General features: G+C 46.4%; 1 protein-coding gene across 4 annotated transcripts in view; it reads right to left on the bottom strand.

The window, feature by feature from the left end:
- Positions 1 to 211: 211 nt before the first annotated feature.
- LOC139406952 (serine/threonine-protein kinase MRCK beta-like) overlaps positions 212 to 16,850 on the bottom strand; it is a 164,385-nt gene continuing 147,746 nt past the window's right edge. Inside the window, exons 33-37 of one of the 4 annotated variants that reach the window (XM_071150147.1) lie at positions 14,947 to 15,061; positions 10,358 to 10,475; positions 8,415 to 8,523; positions 3,308 to 3,378; positions 212 to 1,843 (exon numbers count right to left, since the gene is read on the bottom strand). In XM_071150147.1, the coding sequence (XP_071006248.1) occupies positions 1,739 to 1,843; positions 3,308 to 3,378; positions 8,415 to 8,523; positions 10,358 to 10,475; positions 14,947 to 15,061 (518 nt within the window). In that variant the 3' untranslated portion in view covers positions 212 to 1,738. Of the gene's footprint in view, positions 1,844 to 3,307; positions 3,379 to 8,414; positions 8,524 to 9,786; positions 9,921 to 10,357; positions 10,476 to 14,946; positions 15,065 to 16,850 lie in introns of those variants that run through there. The other 3 variants (XM_071150146.1, XM_071150148.1, XM_071150149.1) reach the window with 3 other exon arrangements.

Below are 16,850 nucleotides of genomic sequence, written 5' to 3' on the forward strand. Positions count from 1 at the left end.
CAACCTAAGTGTATGTAAACTTCCGACTTCAACTGAACTTTTCCCCCATTTATGTTTTTTTCATTAATCATTTTCTAGACATTTTTCACAAATCACAATTAAAAAATAAAATAAATTCATAGCATTAAAGTTGTGTTTTGAGGTGATGAAAATGCATGAAATAATCCATATATAATACAGTATAGAAAAAACAGCACACACAGAGACAAGCAAAGCACAACAGATATTATTTTATTTTCTGTTCACATGTTTGTTGCTAACAATTCAATAATTACAAAGATTTCAACTGGTGATTTAAGAGGAAAAAAAGTAGTAGTGTGTCGAAGAGAGAAAAAAAAAAGTCACATTTTCAGAGAGCTGAAAAGACCAGGAAAAAAAAGATCACTGACAAAATCAAAGAGGATTTTCCTGGGATTAAAACATGTGCAAATTTAATACAGTGTTTCTGAACCCTCCCTCACCAATGGCCTGCAGAGTTAGTCACTTCAGTAATTGATCTGAATGTGGTGCTGCAAGACAAAAAAAAAGAAAATGGCACTGAAGGCACACTAGTGATTAAACTGGATATGCCTGTACAGTATCTCACACTCTTGCTGTACAATGAAACGTCCCTCAATTGAGGACCACTATTCACATGCCCCCTTGTGGCGGTGCGGCGCTATGACTACACCTCCGTTTTTTTTTTATTTAACTAGGCTCATGATTGAACGGTTAAAAATGAAGGGCCTCGTCCAGGAGGTTCTCTCTCTATGGTGAGCGGCTCTTTACACACATACTTATATAAACATAGCAAACGACAGCAGCAGCTTGTGAGTTGTGGTCCTTTTCACTGTTCAGACTCCCACCATGTCTTAGTCTCATGATTATGTGGCTATGGCGCATTGGTTTTGCCAACTATATTTTTATAGCAAAAGATCTAAGTTAAAAACAATGCACGTTATAAAGACTGGCGGGAGATGTGTAATTGCTGTGAAAGACGCCCACTGGTTTAGCTTAACAGTAAAACCCCTGCAGTCTGTTGAGTGGCAGCTCGTCCCCTGGGTAGGGACTGCTCTCAAATTAATGGCCACTAGTCCGGGAACAGCTCAATAAGGGTTACAACACCAGTACGACAGGGTCTGGAATGTGGGGGGGGTTTATGGTCCCTTTGAAGAAGGTTGCCCTTTCTTTCACTGTTCAGTTGTGTGTACCCCATACTATATAGTTTAAAACAAAAAGTTATCCTTCACTCTTTTCTTTTTTCTCTAATCTTTGTTTAGAAACACAAACATATACCTATGATTAGGACAGTTCATCATGAATGCTTTTTTCCCCTGCGAGTGTCCTATCGTCATTGATCTTGGTTTTTAATTCGGTCATCGCATGCATCTATGTATCAATAACCTAAACTAAGTATGAATAACCCATAAAAACTCATAGGAAAATGGGTGTCTCCCCCAACAGAGAACTGGAGAGGTGTGTGTGTGTGTGTTGGGGAGAGATGTCAGCACAGGATTGCTAGTAGTGCTGTGGAGTGTACATGGTGGCACCCTCCCTTAACAAAGTGAAAAGGAAGAGAGGAAAGAAGACAAGTAGGAATGGGGGGGAACCAAAACGTTCATCTAAAATCAGGGTGGGGGGCTGGGACACAGTCTGTTCTTGGCACTTCTGCAGTGATACACAAGTTCTATGTTGAATGTAGGTGCGTCGAGTGATTAAGCACGTATTATGTGTGTGTGTGTGTAGGGTGGTGGGGTCCTCAGCCGTCCAGGGCGTGTTCCAGGCCATCCAGCGTTAGCTGGCTGCGGTGGAGAGAGTTGGGGCTGTTGGAGGGTGTGGAGTGCTTGGTGGAGTCCCAGTCTGGCTGAGGGAAGAGAGAGAGAGTGTTTATGGTAAAGATGGCTGCGGTGGAGAGAGTTGGGGTTGTTGGAGGGAGTGGAGTGCTTGGTGGAGTCCCAGTTTAGCTGAGGGAAAGAGAGAGGGAGTGTTAATGGTAAAGATGGGTCTCAGGGGTCTCTGATGGGTCTCAGGGGTCCCAGGGTCTCTGATGGCACAGCTGGCGCTGCAGTACAGCACCCTTAACCACTGCGCCACCCGGGGGCCTATGCATACATAGTCACTAACCATATCCACATGTACATACTACCTCAATCAGCCTGCCTAACCTGTGTCTGTACTTCCCAGAATGTGTTATCATACCCAGGAAGATAGTTGAATTTAATATAACAGAGAATGTGTTATCATACCCAGGAAGATAGTTGAATTTAATGTAACAGAGAATGTGATGTAACAGAGAATTGGTCATCATCCCCAGGAAGATAGTTGAATTTAATGTAACAGAGAATGTGTCATCATACCCAGGAAGATAGTTGAATTTAATGTAACAGAGAATGTGTTATCATACCCAGGAAGATAGTTGAATTTAACGTAATAGAGAATGTTATCATACCCAGGAAGATAGTTGAATTTAATGTAACAGAGAATGTGTTATCATACCCAGGAAGATAGTTGAATTTAATGTAGCAGAGAATGTGTTATCATACCCAGGAAGATAGTTGAATTTAATGTAACAGAGAATGTGTCATCATACCCAGGAAGATAGTTGAATTTAATGTAACAGAGAATGTGTTATCATACCCAGGAAGATAGTTGAATTTAACGTAATAGAGAATGTTATCATACCCAGGAAGATAGTTGAATTTAATGTAACAGAGAATGTTATCATACCCAGGAAGATAGTTGAATTTAATGTAGCAGAGAATGTGTTATCATACCCAGGAAGACAGGTGAATTTAATGTAATAGAGAATGTTATCATACCCAGGAAGATAGTTGAATTTAATGTAACAGAGAATGTGTTATCATACCCAGGAAGATAGTTGAATGTGATGTAACAGAGAATGTGTTATCATACCCAGGAAGATAGTTGAATGTGATGTAACAGAGAATGTGATGTAATAGAGAATGTGTCATCATACCCAGGAAGATAGTTGAATGTGATGTAACAGAGAATGTGATGTAATAGAGAATGTGTCATCATACCCAGGAAGATAGTTGAATGTGATGTAATAGAGAATGTGTCATCATACCCAGGAAGATAGTTGAATGTGATGTAATAGAGAATGTGTCATCATACCCAGGAAGATAGTTGAATGTGATGTAATAGAGAATGTGTCATCATACCCAGGAAAATAGTTTAATTTAATGTAACAGAGAATGTGGGATAGAGAGGGAGATGGACACGGAAAAGAGAGGGGCATAGATTGAGTACATGTGTGAGTGATTTAATGTAACAGTCAGTGTGTGGGTGCGAAGTCTGGGGTCAATACCTCTCTCTCGAGGTCCCCGTCTGGGTTGGAGATGTTCCGTGACGATCCTGCTCCTCCAATGTCTGCACCTCCTTCATGACACAGTGAACCCCCCCGAGACACACACACACACACACAGCGAGACACACACACACACACAGCGAGACACACACACACAGCGAGACACACACACAAACAGCGAGACACACACACAAACAGCGAGACACACACACACAGCGAGACACACACACACACACACACACAGCGAGACACACACACACAGCGAGACACACACACACAGCGAGACACACACACACACACACACGCACAGCGAGACACACACACACACAGCGAGACACACACACACACACACACACAGCGAGACACACACACACACAGCGAGACACACACACACACACAGCGAGACACACACACAAACAGCGAGACACACACACACAGCGAGACACACACACACACAGCGAGACACACACACACAGCGAGACACACACACACACACAGCGAGACACACACACACACAGCGAGACACACACACACACACACACACAGCGAGACACACACACACACAGCGAGACACACACACACGCACAGCGAGACACACACACGCACAGCGAGACACACACACACACACACACAGCGAGACACACACACACACACACAGCGAGACACACACACGCACACACACACACAGCGAGACACACACACACACACAGCGAGACACACACACACACACACACAGCGAGACACACACACACACACACAGCGAGACACACACACACACACACACACACACAGCGAGACACACACACACACACAGCGAGACACACACACACACAGCGAGACACACACACACACAGCGAGACACACACACACACACAGTGAGACACACACACACACACAGCGAGACACACACACACACACACACACACACACACAGCGAGACACACACACACAGCGAGACACGCACACACACAGCGAGACACACACACACACAGCGAGACACACACACACACAGCGAGACACACACACACACAGCGAGACACACACACACAGCGAGACACACACACACACACACAGCGAGACACACACACACACACACACAGCGAGACACACACACACACACACACAGCGAGACACACACACACACACACACACACACAGCGAGACACACACACACACACACACAGCGAGACACACACACACACACACATAGCGAGACACACACACACACACACAGACACACACACACAGCGAGACACACACACAGCGAGACACACACACACACAGCGAGAGACACACACACACACAGCGAGACACACACACACAGCGAGACACGCACACACACAGCGAGACACACACACACACAGCGAGACACACACACACAGCGAGACACACACACACACAGCGAGACACACACACACACAGCGAGACACACACACACACAGCGAGACACACACACACACAGCGAGACACACACACACAGCGAGACACACACACACAGCGAGACACACACACACAGCGAGACACACACACACACAGCGAGACACACACACACAGCGAGACACACACACACAGCGAGACACACACAGCGAGACACACACACACACACACACAGCGAGACACACACACACACAGCGAGACACACACACACACAGCGAGACACACACACACACAGCGAGACACACACACACACAGCGAGACACACACACACACACAGCGAGACACACACACACACAGCGAGACACACACACACACACACAGCGAGACACACACACACAGCGAGACACACACACAGCGAGACACACACACAGCGAGACACACACACAGCGAGACACACACACAGCGAGACACACACACAGCGAGACACACACACAGCGAGACACACACACAGCGAGACACACACACACAGCGAGACACACACACACAGCGAGACACACACACACACAGCGAGACACACACACACAGCGAGACACACACACACACAGCGAGACACACACACACACACAGCGAGACACACACACACACAGCGAGACACACACACACACAGCGAGACACACACACACACAGCGAGACACACACACACACACAGCGAGACACACACACACACAGCGAGACACACACACACACACACAGCGAGACACACACACAGCGAGACACACACACAGCGAGACACACACACAGCGAGACACACACACAGCGAGACACACACACAGCGAGACACACACACAGCGAGACACACACACAGCGAGACACACACACACAGCGAGACACACACACACAGCGAGACACACACACACACAGCGAGACACACACACACACACAGCGAGACACACACACACACAGCGAGACACACACACACAGCGAGACACACACACACACACACACAGCGAGACACACACACGCACAGCGAGACACACACACGCACAGCGAGACACACACACGCACAGCGAGACACACACACACACACACAGCGAGACACACACACACACAGCGAGACACACACGCACACACAGCGAGACACACACACACACACACACACACACACAGCGAGACACACACACACACAGCGAGACACACACACACACACACACACACACACAGCGAGACACACACACAGCGAGACACACACACACAAAGCGAGACACACACACAGCGAGACACACACACACACAGCGAGACACACACACACACAGCGAGACACACACACACACACAGCGAGACACACACACAGCGAGACACACACACAGCGAGACACACACACAGCGAGACACGCACACACACAGCGAGACACGCACACACACAGCGAGACACGCACACACACAGCGAGAGACACACACACAGCGAGAGACACACACACAGCGAGACACACACACACACACAGCGAGACACACACACACACACAGCGAGACACACACACACACACACACAGCGAGACACACACACACACACACACAGCGAGACACACACACACAGCGAGACACACACACACAGCGAGACACACACACACACACACAGCGAGACACACACACACACACAGCGAGACACACACACACACACAGCGAGACACACACACACACACAGCGAGACACACACACACACACACACACAGCGAGACACACACACACAGCGAGAGATACACACACACAGCGAGACACACACACACACAGCGAGACACACACACACACACAGCGAGAGACACGCAAACACACAGCGAGAGACACACACACAGCGAGACACACACACACAGTGAGACACACACACACACAGCCAGACACACACACACACAGCGAGACACACACACACACAGCGAGACACACACACAGCGAGACACACACACACACAGCGAGACACACACACACACAGCGAGAGACACGCAAACACACAGCGAGAGACACGCAAACACACAGCGAGACACACACACACACAGCGAGACACACACACAGCGAGACACACACACACAGCGAGACACACACACAGCGAGACACACACACACAGCGAGACACACACACACACAGCGAGACACACACAGCGAGACACACACAGCGAGACACACACACACACACACACAGCGAGACACACACACACAGCGAGACACACACACACACAGCGAGACACACACACACACACAGCGAGACACACACACACACACAGCGAGACACACACACACACAGCGAGACACACACACACAGCGAGACACACACACACAGCGAGACACACACACACACACACACACAGCGAGACACACACACACACACACACACACACACACACACAGCCAGACACACACACACACACACACAGCCAGACACACACACACACAGCCAGACACACACACACACACAGCCAGACACACACACACACAGCCAGACACACACAGCCAGACACACACACACACAGCCAGACACACACACACACACACAGCCAGACACACACACACAGCCAGACACACACACAGCCAGACACACACACACAGCGAGACACACACACACAGCGAGACACACACACACACACAGCGAGACACACACACAGCGAGACACACACAGCGAGACACACACAGCGAGACACACACACAGCGAGACACACACACACACACAGCGAGACACACACACACACACAGCGAGACACACACACACACAGCGAGACACACACACACACACAGCGAGACACACACACACACACACAGCGAGACACACACACACACAGCGAGACACACACACACACACACACACACACAGCCAGACACACACACACAGCAAGACACACACACACAGCCAGACACACACACACACACACAGCCAGACACACACACACACAGCCAGACACACAGCCAGACACACACACAGCCAGACACACAGCCAGACACACACACACACACAGCCAGACACACACACACACACAGCCAGACACACACACACACACACAGCCAGACACACACACAGCCACACACACACACACACACACACAGCCAGACACACACACACACACACACACACACACACACACACACACACACACACACACACACACACACACACACACAGCCAGACACACACACACACACAGCCAGACACACACACACACACACACAGCCAGACACACACAGCCAGACACACACACACAGCCAGACACACACAGCCAGACACACACACACACACACACACACACAGCCAGACACACACACACAGCCAGACACACACACACACACAGCCAGACAGACACACACAGCCAGACACACACACACACAGCCAGACACACACACACAGCCAGACACACACACACAGCCAGACACACACACACACAGCCAGACACACACACACAGCCAGACACACACAGCCAGACACACACAGCCAGACACACACACAGCCAGACACACACACAGCCAGACACACACACAGCCAGACACACACAGAGCCAGACACACACACAGCCAGACACACAGCCAGACACACACACAGCCAGACACACACACAGCCAGACACACACAGACATAGAGCATTAGCATCAATGACAGAGAGAGAGAATGTATTTACTAGTGTGTGTGTTGAAATGTATGCATTATGTGTTGTGTGTGTTCACATGTGGAAGGTGCGTGTGCTTGGGATCCTCTCACCAGAGGCCATGCGGGTGATGTGGGTCTTGCTCCTCTGTTGCCGGGAGATACTGGATAGCGGGCGGGGCTTATCCTTGGCCAGGTCGTCCTGAGAAGAATGCATCACACTCTGTGCCGCAACGCAGTCGCCAACACACACAGAGACAAGACCGTAAGACAATGACAAATACAGCCATTGGTATAGAAGGACCTTAATATATGAGTGAACAGGTTTAGGCTCATTAGGACAGACAACAGAAATCATTTTTTTGACATTTTTAATTTGTGTTTCTTATTGGACAAGTCCCAGTTTGGACATTCCCTGTTTCATTGACTTTAATTCCGTTGGGTGCCTAATGAACACGGCCCATGTACATGAGCAGACAATGTCAAGACATTTACATGGATGCTCACACATTAAACCAAATAAAATTGTTATTGTCACATGTACCGAATACAACAAGTGTAGACCATACTGTGAAATGCTTACTTACAACAACCTTCTGATAAATAAACTCCAAATACACAGCAAGTCCCTCGTTTGACTGAAACAAGTCACACGTACCGTGGCATGTTTTCACAGAATTCTATGGGGGGAAATAGCCATAGAGAAGTGTCTACTTCACTTTTGGTGTTGGTGGCTGTCTACTAATGAAATTGACCTTGTTTCAAATCTCTCTCTCCATTGAAACCCTGAGGTAAGCTTTTCAAGTATGTTGCTGTTTTTAAGATGACAAATATGCAGAGATCACACAAAACACAACCACACTGCAGCCAGTACAGAAAAACACACTCATATGACATCAGCCGAAATAAAACCACCCCAGCTTTCGAAAAACTCACTGCACTTAAGCAAATGGAGAAAAGAACAGCGAGAAGGGAAAGGAATGGGAAGAAGGAAGACTGGGTGAGAGAGGGTGGCAGGAACACTGGAAATAGGCCCGGTCCCAAGTCGACCCCTCGTACCAACTCCCTATTTACTTGTGGAGACTTACGGTTAGATAGGTATGATCAATCATATTGCTTATCCCCTCAGATTCACACAAGTGCATAGGGATCTTTTCCTCAAATCTAGGCCATAAGGGTAGAAGTACAGCCAGTTGTATCATTTCCCTTTAATTAGGGACTGATTCAGACCTGGGACACCAGGTAAATCTGCCCAATTAAAAAAGAAAGTGAGTCAATCAATTAACAAGCAAAGAGAGAAAATGAGAACCAGCAGTACTCCAGGCTCATATTTGACTACCAGCAACTCTGGCATAGGGTGTCGATATGTAATTGGAGGAGGCAGGAGGGGTGGGAAGCATCAGGTTAGGCCTACCCTTCCTAGGGAGGAGGTGGAGGGAGAGGAGGAAAACTGGGGCAGGATGCAGTGCTGCAGCAAGTAGGTGGTGGTGGCAGGTTCTTTTTGCAGGTAGAGGTCGGCCGACACAAGGCTCATGTGATAGACGTGCTCCAAGTTGCTCGGTGGGGAGATCAAGGTGTGGTGGCGGGAGGATGAGGGGGAGGGGGTGGTGCTCTCCCCTGCTGCTGGGCCGGGCGGGGGGTGAGAGAGAGGGAATAAATGACAAACAGGACACAGAGAAAAAAAGAGAGAGGAAAGAGGGAGGGAGAAAGTGAAAGAGGGTGTGGACTATAGGGTCATTCTCCAAAAGGAGGAGGAAAACATGGGCAGAGATGGTGGAAAGTAGGAGAAGGGTAACATCTAGAAGGTAGTATAGCAGTGCTATTCTGTGGAGTTAGGAGTGGGAGCTGCTGCTGTCAGAAAATGCCAGAAGACACAATTTTGGCTCCAACAGTGTCTTGTGATCGTTAGAATCCAGCTGCTCCTGTTTTGTCACCCGCAATATCAGCAAGCTTATCAGGGGGTTGGGAGGGCATTTTTGTTCATGGGTTATGAATACAGGATGAGGCAGACATTTTGGCTCAAGCTGTGTTGACAGGTGGTCAGTTGAGGCCCTTACCAGAGGCAGATCCATGAGGACCTGCATGCCGTCGCCGGGGCCCATGTGTGCCACGTGGTTGAAGTTGATTGGGTTAGAGATCATCTTGGATCTCAGCTCAGGGTCCCTCAGCATCTCTCTGTCAACACAACACAGGTGGTTAACAATGGTCAGTATGTATTATTGTGAATGGTTGTGAGTGAGTGTAACTGAGAATGAGAGAGTGCACTGACGTACATTACCAGTCAAAAGTTTGGACACCTACAAATTCAAAGGTTTTTCTTTCTTTTTATATTTTCTACATTGTAGAATAATAGCGAAGACATCAAATTTATGAAATAACACATATGGAATCATGTAGCAACCAAAAAAGTGTTTAACAAGTCAAAATATGCTTTACATTTTAATTTCTTCAAAGTAGCCACAATTTGCCTTGATGAGAGCTTTGCACACTCTAAGCATTCTCTCAACCAGCTTCACCTGGAAAGCTTTTCCAACATTCTTGAAGGAGTATCTGCATATGCTTTTCCACTAGATGTTGGAACATTCCTGCAGGGACTTGCTTCCATTCAGCCACAAGACCATTAGTGAGGTCAGGCACTGATGTTGTGTGATTAGGCCTGGCTCGCAGTCTGCATTCCAATTCATCCCAAAGGTGTTCGATGGGATTGAGGTAAGGGCTCTGTACAGGCCAGTCAAGTTCTTCCTTACTGATCTCGACAAACCATTCCTGTATGGACATCGCTTTGTGCACGGGTGCATTGTCATGCTGAAACCGGAATGGGCCTTCCCCAAAGTTGGAAGCACAAAATCAAAATCATTGTATGCTGTAGTGTTAAGATTTCCCTCCACTGGAACTAAGGGGCCCAAACCATGAAAAACAGCCCCAGACCAGTATTCCTCCTCCACCAAACTTTACAGTTGCCACGAAGCATAGATGCAGGTAGTGTTCTCCTGGCATCAACCAAACACAGATTTGTTCGTAGGCCTGCTAGATGGTGAAGCGTGATTCATCACTCCAGAGAAAGTGTTTCCAGTGCTCCAATGGCGGCGAGCATTTACACCACTCCAGCCGACGCTGCACTGCGAATGGTGATCATCGGCTTGTGTGCGGCTGCTCGGCCATGGAAACCCATGTCATGAAGCTCCCGACGAACAGTTCTTGTGTTGAAGTTGCTTCCAGAAGCAGTTTGGAACTCAGTACTGAGTGTTGCAAACGAGGATAGGTGATTTTCACATGCTACTATGCACATGCCTCGCTGCTGAGCCGTTGTTGCTCCTAGACGTTTCCACTTCACAATAACAGCACTTATAGTTGACCAGGGCAGCTCTAGCAGGGCAGAAATTTGACGAACTGAGTTGTTGGAAAGGTGGCATCCTATGACGGTGCCACGTTGAATGTCATTGAGCTCTTTGGTACAGGCCATTATACTGCCAATGCTTGTCTACGGAGATTGAATGGTTGTGTGCTCGATTTTAAACACCCGTCAGCATGGGTGTTGCTGAAATAGACGAATTTGAAGAGTTGTCCACATACTTTTGACCATGTAGTGTATTTTATACTAAGAATATAATAGAATATAACAGAATAAAAAACAACAAATATTTTTCCCACACAACTTGTGTCACGGAACGTGGGGCCGTTGGAATATAAAAAAGTTCTATTTTCAAACAAAGCTTAAGGCCCATGCTTCTTTATCTATTTAAATCTCTTTCCTACTCTCACTTTGTTAGGGAGCAGGCGTAGGGGTCTTACCTTCATTCATCCTGATAGAAAATATTAGCAAAAGCATGTGAGTCTCGTTCATATTTCACAACCTCCATCGCCTTTTGGACTTGCCTATATAATGATTGAGCTAAAATAATAGGCCTACACTTGATTTAGGCTACATTATTGCATGTTAAATGTTTCTAAATCCAATTACGATCTTGTATCATCGCTGCAACTCCCCAATGGGCTCGGGAGAGGCGAAGTTAGAGTCATGTGTCCTCCGAAACATGACCCGCAACCACGCTTCTTAACACCGCCCGCTAAACTTGGAAGCCAGCTGCACCAATGTGGGGAAAGGGGGATACCTAGTCAGTTGTACAACTGAATGCCTTCAACTGAAATGTGTCTTCAGTATTTAACCCTACCCTTCTGAATCAGAGAGGTGCGGGGGGCTGCCATAATCGATGTAGGTTAACTGCCCAACTGCAGTATGTCAGAGGATACACTATTCAACTGACGACTAAAGTCAGCCTGCAGGAGCCCGGCCCGCCACAAGCAGTCACTAGAGCGCGATGAGTTAAGTAAAGCACCCCCCCGCCCGACCAAACCCTCCCCTAACCCAGACCCCTGGGCAATTGCGTGCCGCCCTATGGGACTCCCGGTCACGGCCGTTTGTGACACTGTCTGGGATCAAACCCGGGTCTGTAGTGTCACCTCCAGTCCTGCGATGCAGTGCCTTAGACTGCTGCATGACTCGGGAGGCCACAAGCTAAATGCTTCTGATCAGTGACAGAATGAGCTATACCACCTCCATTTATTTGCCCAGCCAAAAACCAATTAACCAAATAGCCTACACTGACAGATACAGTGAAACAAAATCACATTGATTTATTGTCAGTGAAGTCACAGGCTTTTGTTCGGGAGTAGGTCTAGGCTATTATGCAACTGCGAGTGAAGAGCAAAATAAGCTTTCAAAATGTTCTAATAAATGAGAAAACTAGACAAGATGATCTGCCCCTGAACAGGCAGTTAACTCACTGTTCCTAGGCCGTCATTGAAAATAAGAATTTGTTCTTAACTGACTTGCCTAGTTAAAAATAAATGGGCAACACTCAACTTAGCACCCTTTTTCCTAGCCTGATTGCAGCCTAACCAATATCCAAACAGACATTCAGTGAAAAATCTATAAAAATGTCATATTTTAGTTATCAAGACGAGTCCCCAAGCAGCACGATGACGCTGTCCCAATAAAAAAAGCCACTAAAATTATCATCTAGTTGGCCACACTATTGCTTACAATGTATTACAAGGATTGGATGACTTTAGGAATTTCAGAAAGCAACAATTTGATTAGCAACATTTTCATAATTCAGTGTTATTTATTCCCACAATAACTATTTTGGGATCTATCCAGTTGTGGGTAAGAAAACAGTGCATGCTTAGTGGCGGGCTATGAGAAGAGATGGGCGAAGTGACATGCCTTGCAAAGTTTAGAACTGGCAGGAGGATGATTAATGGGTACCCCTTAGCAACCATCAAGAGTTTAAGAGTGTAGTGCGTGCCAATGTTACATACTAAGCCGCAGGCAGAACTTCACCGAAATGATTACTAGGTCGTTTGGCGGAAATAAAGGTTTCGGCTTTGATACCGGTATGTGACTAGTTTCAGGAAACTAGGCGTGTGTTGCGCATCACTACTTCACAGGAGAGCCATTTTTAAGTAATTATTGTATTTTTAAAAATCAGAAATGCCTTCCGGAACATGTCAACTTTCATGCCATCTGTAAATCCGAATAAAATTGTTAAATAACGAGCCAAGTCGGTTTAGCCACGTAAAAAGACAGGAACCTTCCCGCTAGCCATGATTGGCTGACATAATGGGTGGGCTGGACATGCCTAGAGAGGAGTTTGGATTGGTCTGCCATGTAGCACACTTCTGTCTAGAATATGAGGTGGTCAGTATGTGTAGGTAATCCTTTCTAACGCTGCTGTTTGAAAGATAACACGTAGTAGAACTGCAAAAGTGTAGCTCTCCACTTTCTGGAGGAACGAGTTTTGAAATCAGCGGATTAAGTAAGATAGCTAAGGATATGGAGAAAATTCTGACGTTTGATTGCAAATATGCAGAAAGAGTTAAAAAAAAGAGAACACAGAGAAGGCTGTTGTATAAAACACCTGTTTCCAGATTACATCTTCAAACTAAGGGCAACCGTGGCATCCGTGACAGAGGAAGAAGCGTCCATCCATGTATATGGGTAATAGTCTAGCTAGCTACATTTTTCAGATATTATATGTCGTGTCAGAAAGTCGTTTTCATTTCAAGTTAAAGCGTACTGTTAGCTAGCTAACCAACGTTAGCTGGCTGGCTTGCTAGCTAACATTATGTGTATGACCTGTGTAGTAATATTATTCATCTCAGAGCTAGTTATAGCCATTTTCTCAAAAGTTAGGTTACAAGTTTATCAACTTCCAAAGCAGAATTACTTTCCCATTGTTCCTCAACTGTAGTGTCTGATATACCGAGTCTCTACTTTTATCCAATGTAAAAAAAAAAGACAATTTCAAATTTTGCTACATAAGACCGAATCGAGCAGGTCGGTCACATATAAAGAAAAGGCGGAAAAAAGTTGGCGTTATGATGGTTTCCAGAAAAACATGTTAGTATGAAAGGTATAATAATGATGAGTGAACAGAGTAATGTTACCTCCTCTGATGCTGGAGTCTGGTCGAGCAGTAGCGCTCTCGACTCCGGACCACAAAAAACCTCCTGGCGACTGTGGTTCAAGCCCAGACTCCACCTCCCTTGTCTATGCCCCTACTTTCTGTCTCCCATCTCTACTTTACTGCTTCACAGTCCAAAAGGCAATTCAAGTATAAAAAGGATTGTAAAAAAAGGATACCTCCTCTGCTGAAGTCTCTCCTCCTCGGGGACCTTGAAGAGGAACTTCCTCTTGCTGCGCGTCCTCATCATCAGCTTCTTACTGTTGTCAGACGTCTCCGGGATGGCCAGGTCACCTTCTGGAGGAGAGAGACTATATTGAGAAGCTGTACTGCGAGCGAAATGCTCCTGAGGATTCGTTAATGACTATAATGTGTATAGGTGTAGTTGTGCCTGAGGAGGTAGTAGTGAGTTAAGGCATTGAGGGGTCAGTAGTTATTAAGTATATTACAGGTAGACTCAGCGATATGATGTATATGCTGAAAGAAAAATAGCATAGGGGGTCAATTTCCTCAACAACTAAGAGTGTTGAAGCGCGAGGCTCAACTTCTCCTCCTGGCTTCCACATTGTAGTAGTGTGAAGCCAACCCGCGCACATGGGTAGATACTGTGTGTGACTGTGTGAGAGTGAAGTCATGCATCTCGCTCATCTTAATATCTGCGGGGCTGCTCACGGCAACGTCATTTCTTTGAGTCTACCTTTAAGGTGTAGGTGAGTGTATTTGGGGATACTGTATACAGTGCCTTCAGAAAGTATTCATACCCCTTGACTTACCACACAAATTCAAAATGGATTAAATGAAAAAATGTCTCACCAATCTGCAAACAATACCCCAAAATTAGTGATTTAAATTTATTTTTAAATGTTAGCAAATGCATTGAAAATGAAATATCTCATTTACATAAGTATCTCCAAACCTTGAGTCAATACTTTGTAGAAGCACCTTTGGCAGTGATTACAGCTGTGAGTCATTCTGGGTAAGACGCTTAAGAGCTTTCCACACCTGCATTGTGAAACATTTTCGAAATTCTTCACGCTCCGTCAAATTGGTTGTTGATCATTGCTAGACAAACATTTTCAGATCTTGCCATTGATTTTCAAGTAGATTTTTAAGTCAAAACTAACTCGGCCACTTTTGGTATGCAACTCCAGTGTAGATATTTCCTTGTGTTTTAGGTTATTGTCCTGGTGAAAGGTGAATAAATCTCCCAGTGTCTGGTGGAAAGCAGAATGAAAAAGGTTTGACTCTAGGATTTTGCCTGTGCTTAGCTCCAATCCCTTTATTTCTTATCCTGAAAAACTCCCCAGTCTAACAATTACAAGCATACCCATAACATGAAGCATCCACCACTATGCTTGGTACTCAGTAATGTGCTGTATTGGATTTGCCCCCAACATAACACTCTGTATTCAGGACAAAAAGCCAATTGCTACATTCTTTGCAGTTTTACTTTATAGCAATGGAATGAAACACACAACCAATGCCTCAAGTGTCATGTTGTACGTGAACCACACACCTGAATCGTTGTGTGGTCCTGTCCAGAAACAACCCCCTAACCCCTAGACACTTGTGGAGATCTGACAGATTTAGACAGGTGTAAGCAACACCGCCACAATTTCACTGAGCCTACCAGAGGGCACATGTCACCATCCATTAATCCAGCTCAGATCTCCACAAGTGTCTAGACTCTGGGCAGTAGGTGCTAGGGATTGTTTCTGGACAGGCCATGGGTATTATGGTAACTCAGTCAGTCAGTCTAGCACAGTCAACAACATGGTAATAGCTGTCAAAGACTTGCTTCCTCTCTCCTTGGAATAATCTCCTTAAAATCCATTAGATGAGAAGGTCAGAGGTCACTCAATGTAATTAAGACTCTTTCCTTGTTTCCTCCATTCCTCACCTGCATCTCAAAGCACATTGCACTTTCTAATGCACTTTTCAAGGAGAGGCAAGGTGTGGAGGAAACAATGATGGCTAGTTCAGACACTCACACTTTTACATTTATATTTATCATTTAGCAGAAGCTCTTATCCAGAGCGACTTAGTGAGGGGGGTGATTATCTAAGGTACTCTTTGAAGCGGT

The sequence above is a fragment of the Oncorhynchus clarkii genome, chromosome 4 (genome assembly GCF_045791955.1).
Source record: "Oncorhynchus clarkii lewisi isolate Uvic-CL-2024 chromosome 4, UVic_Ocla_1.0, whole genome shotgun sequence".
NCBI classification, from domain to species: Eukaryota; Metazoa; Chordata; class Actinopteri; order Salmoniformes; family Salmonidae; genus Oncorhynchus; species Oncorhynchus clarkii.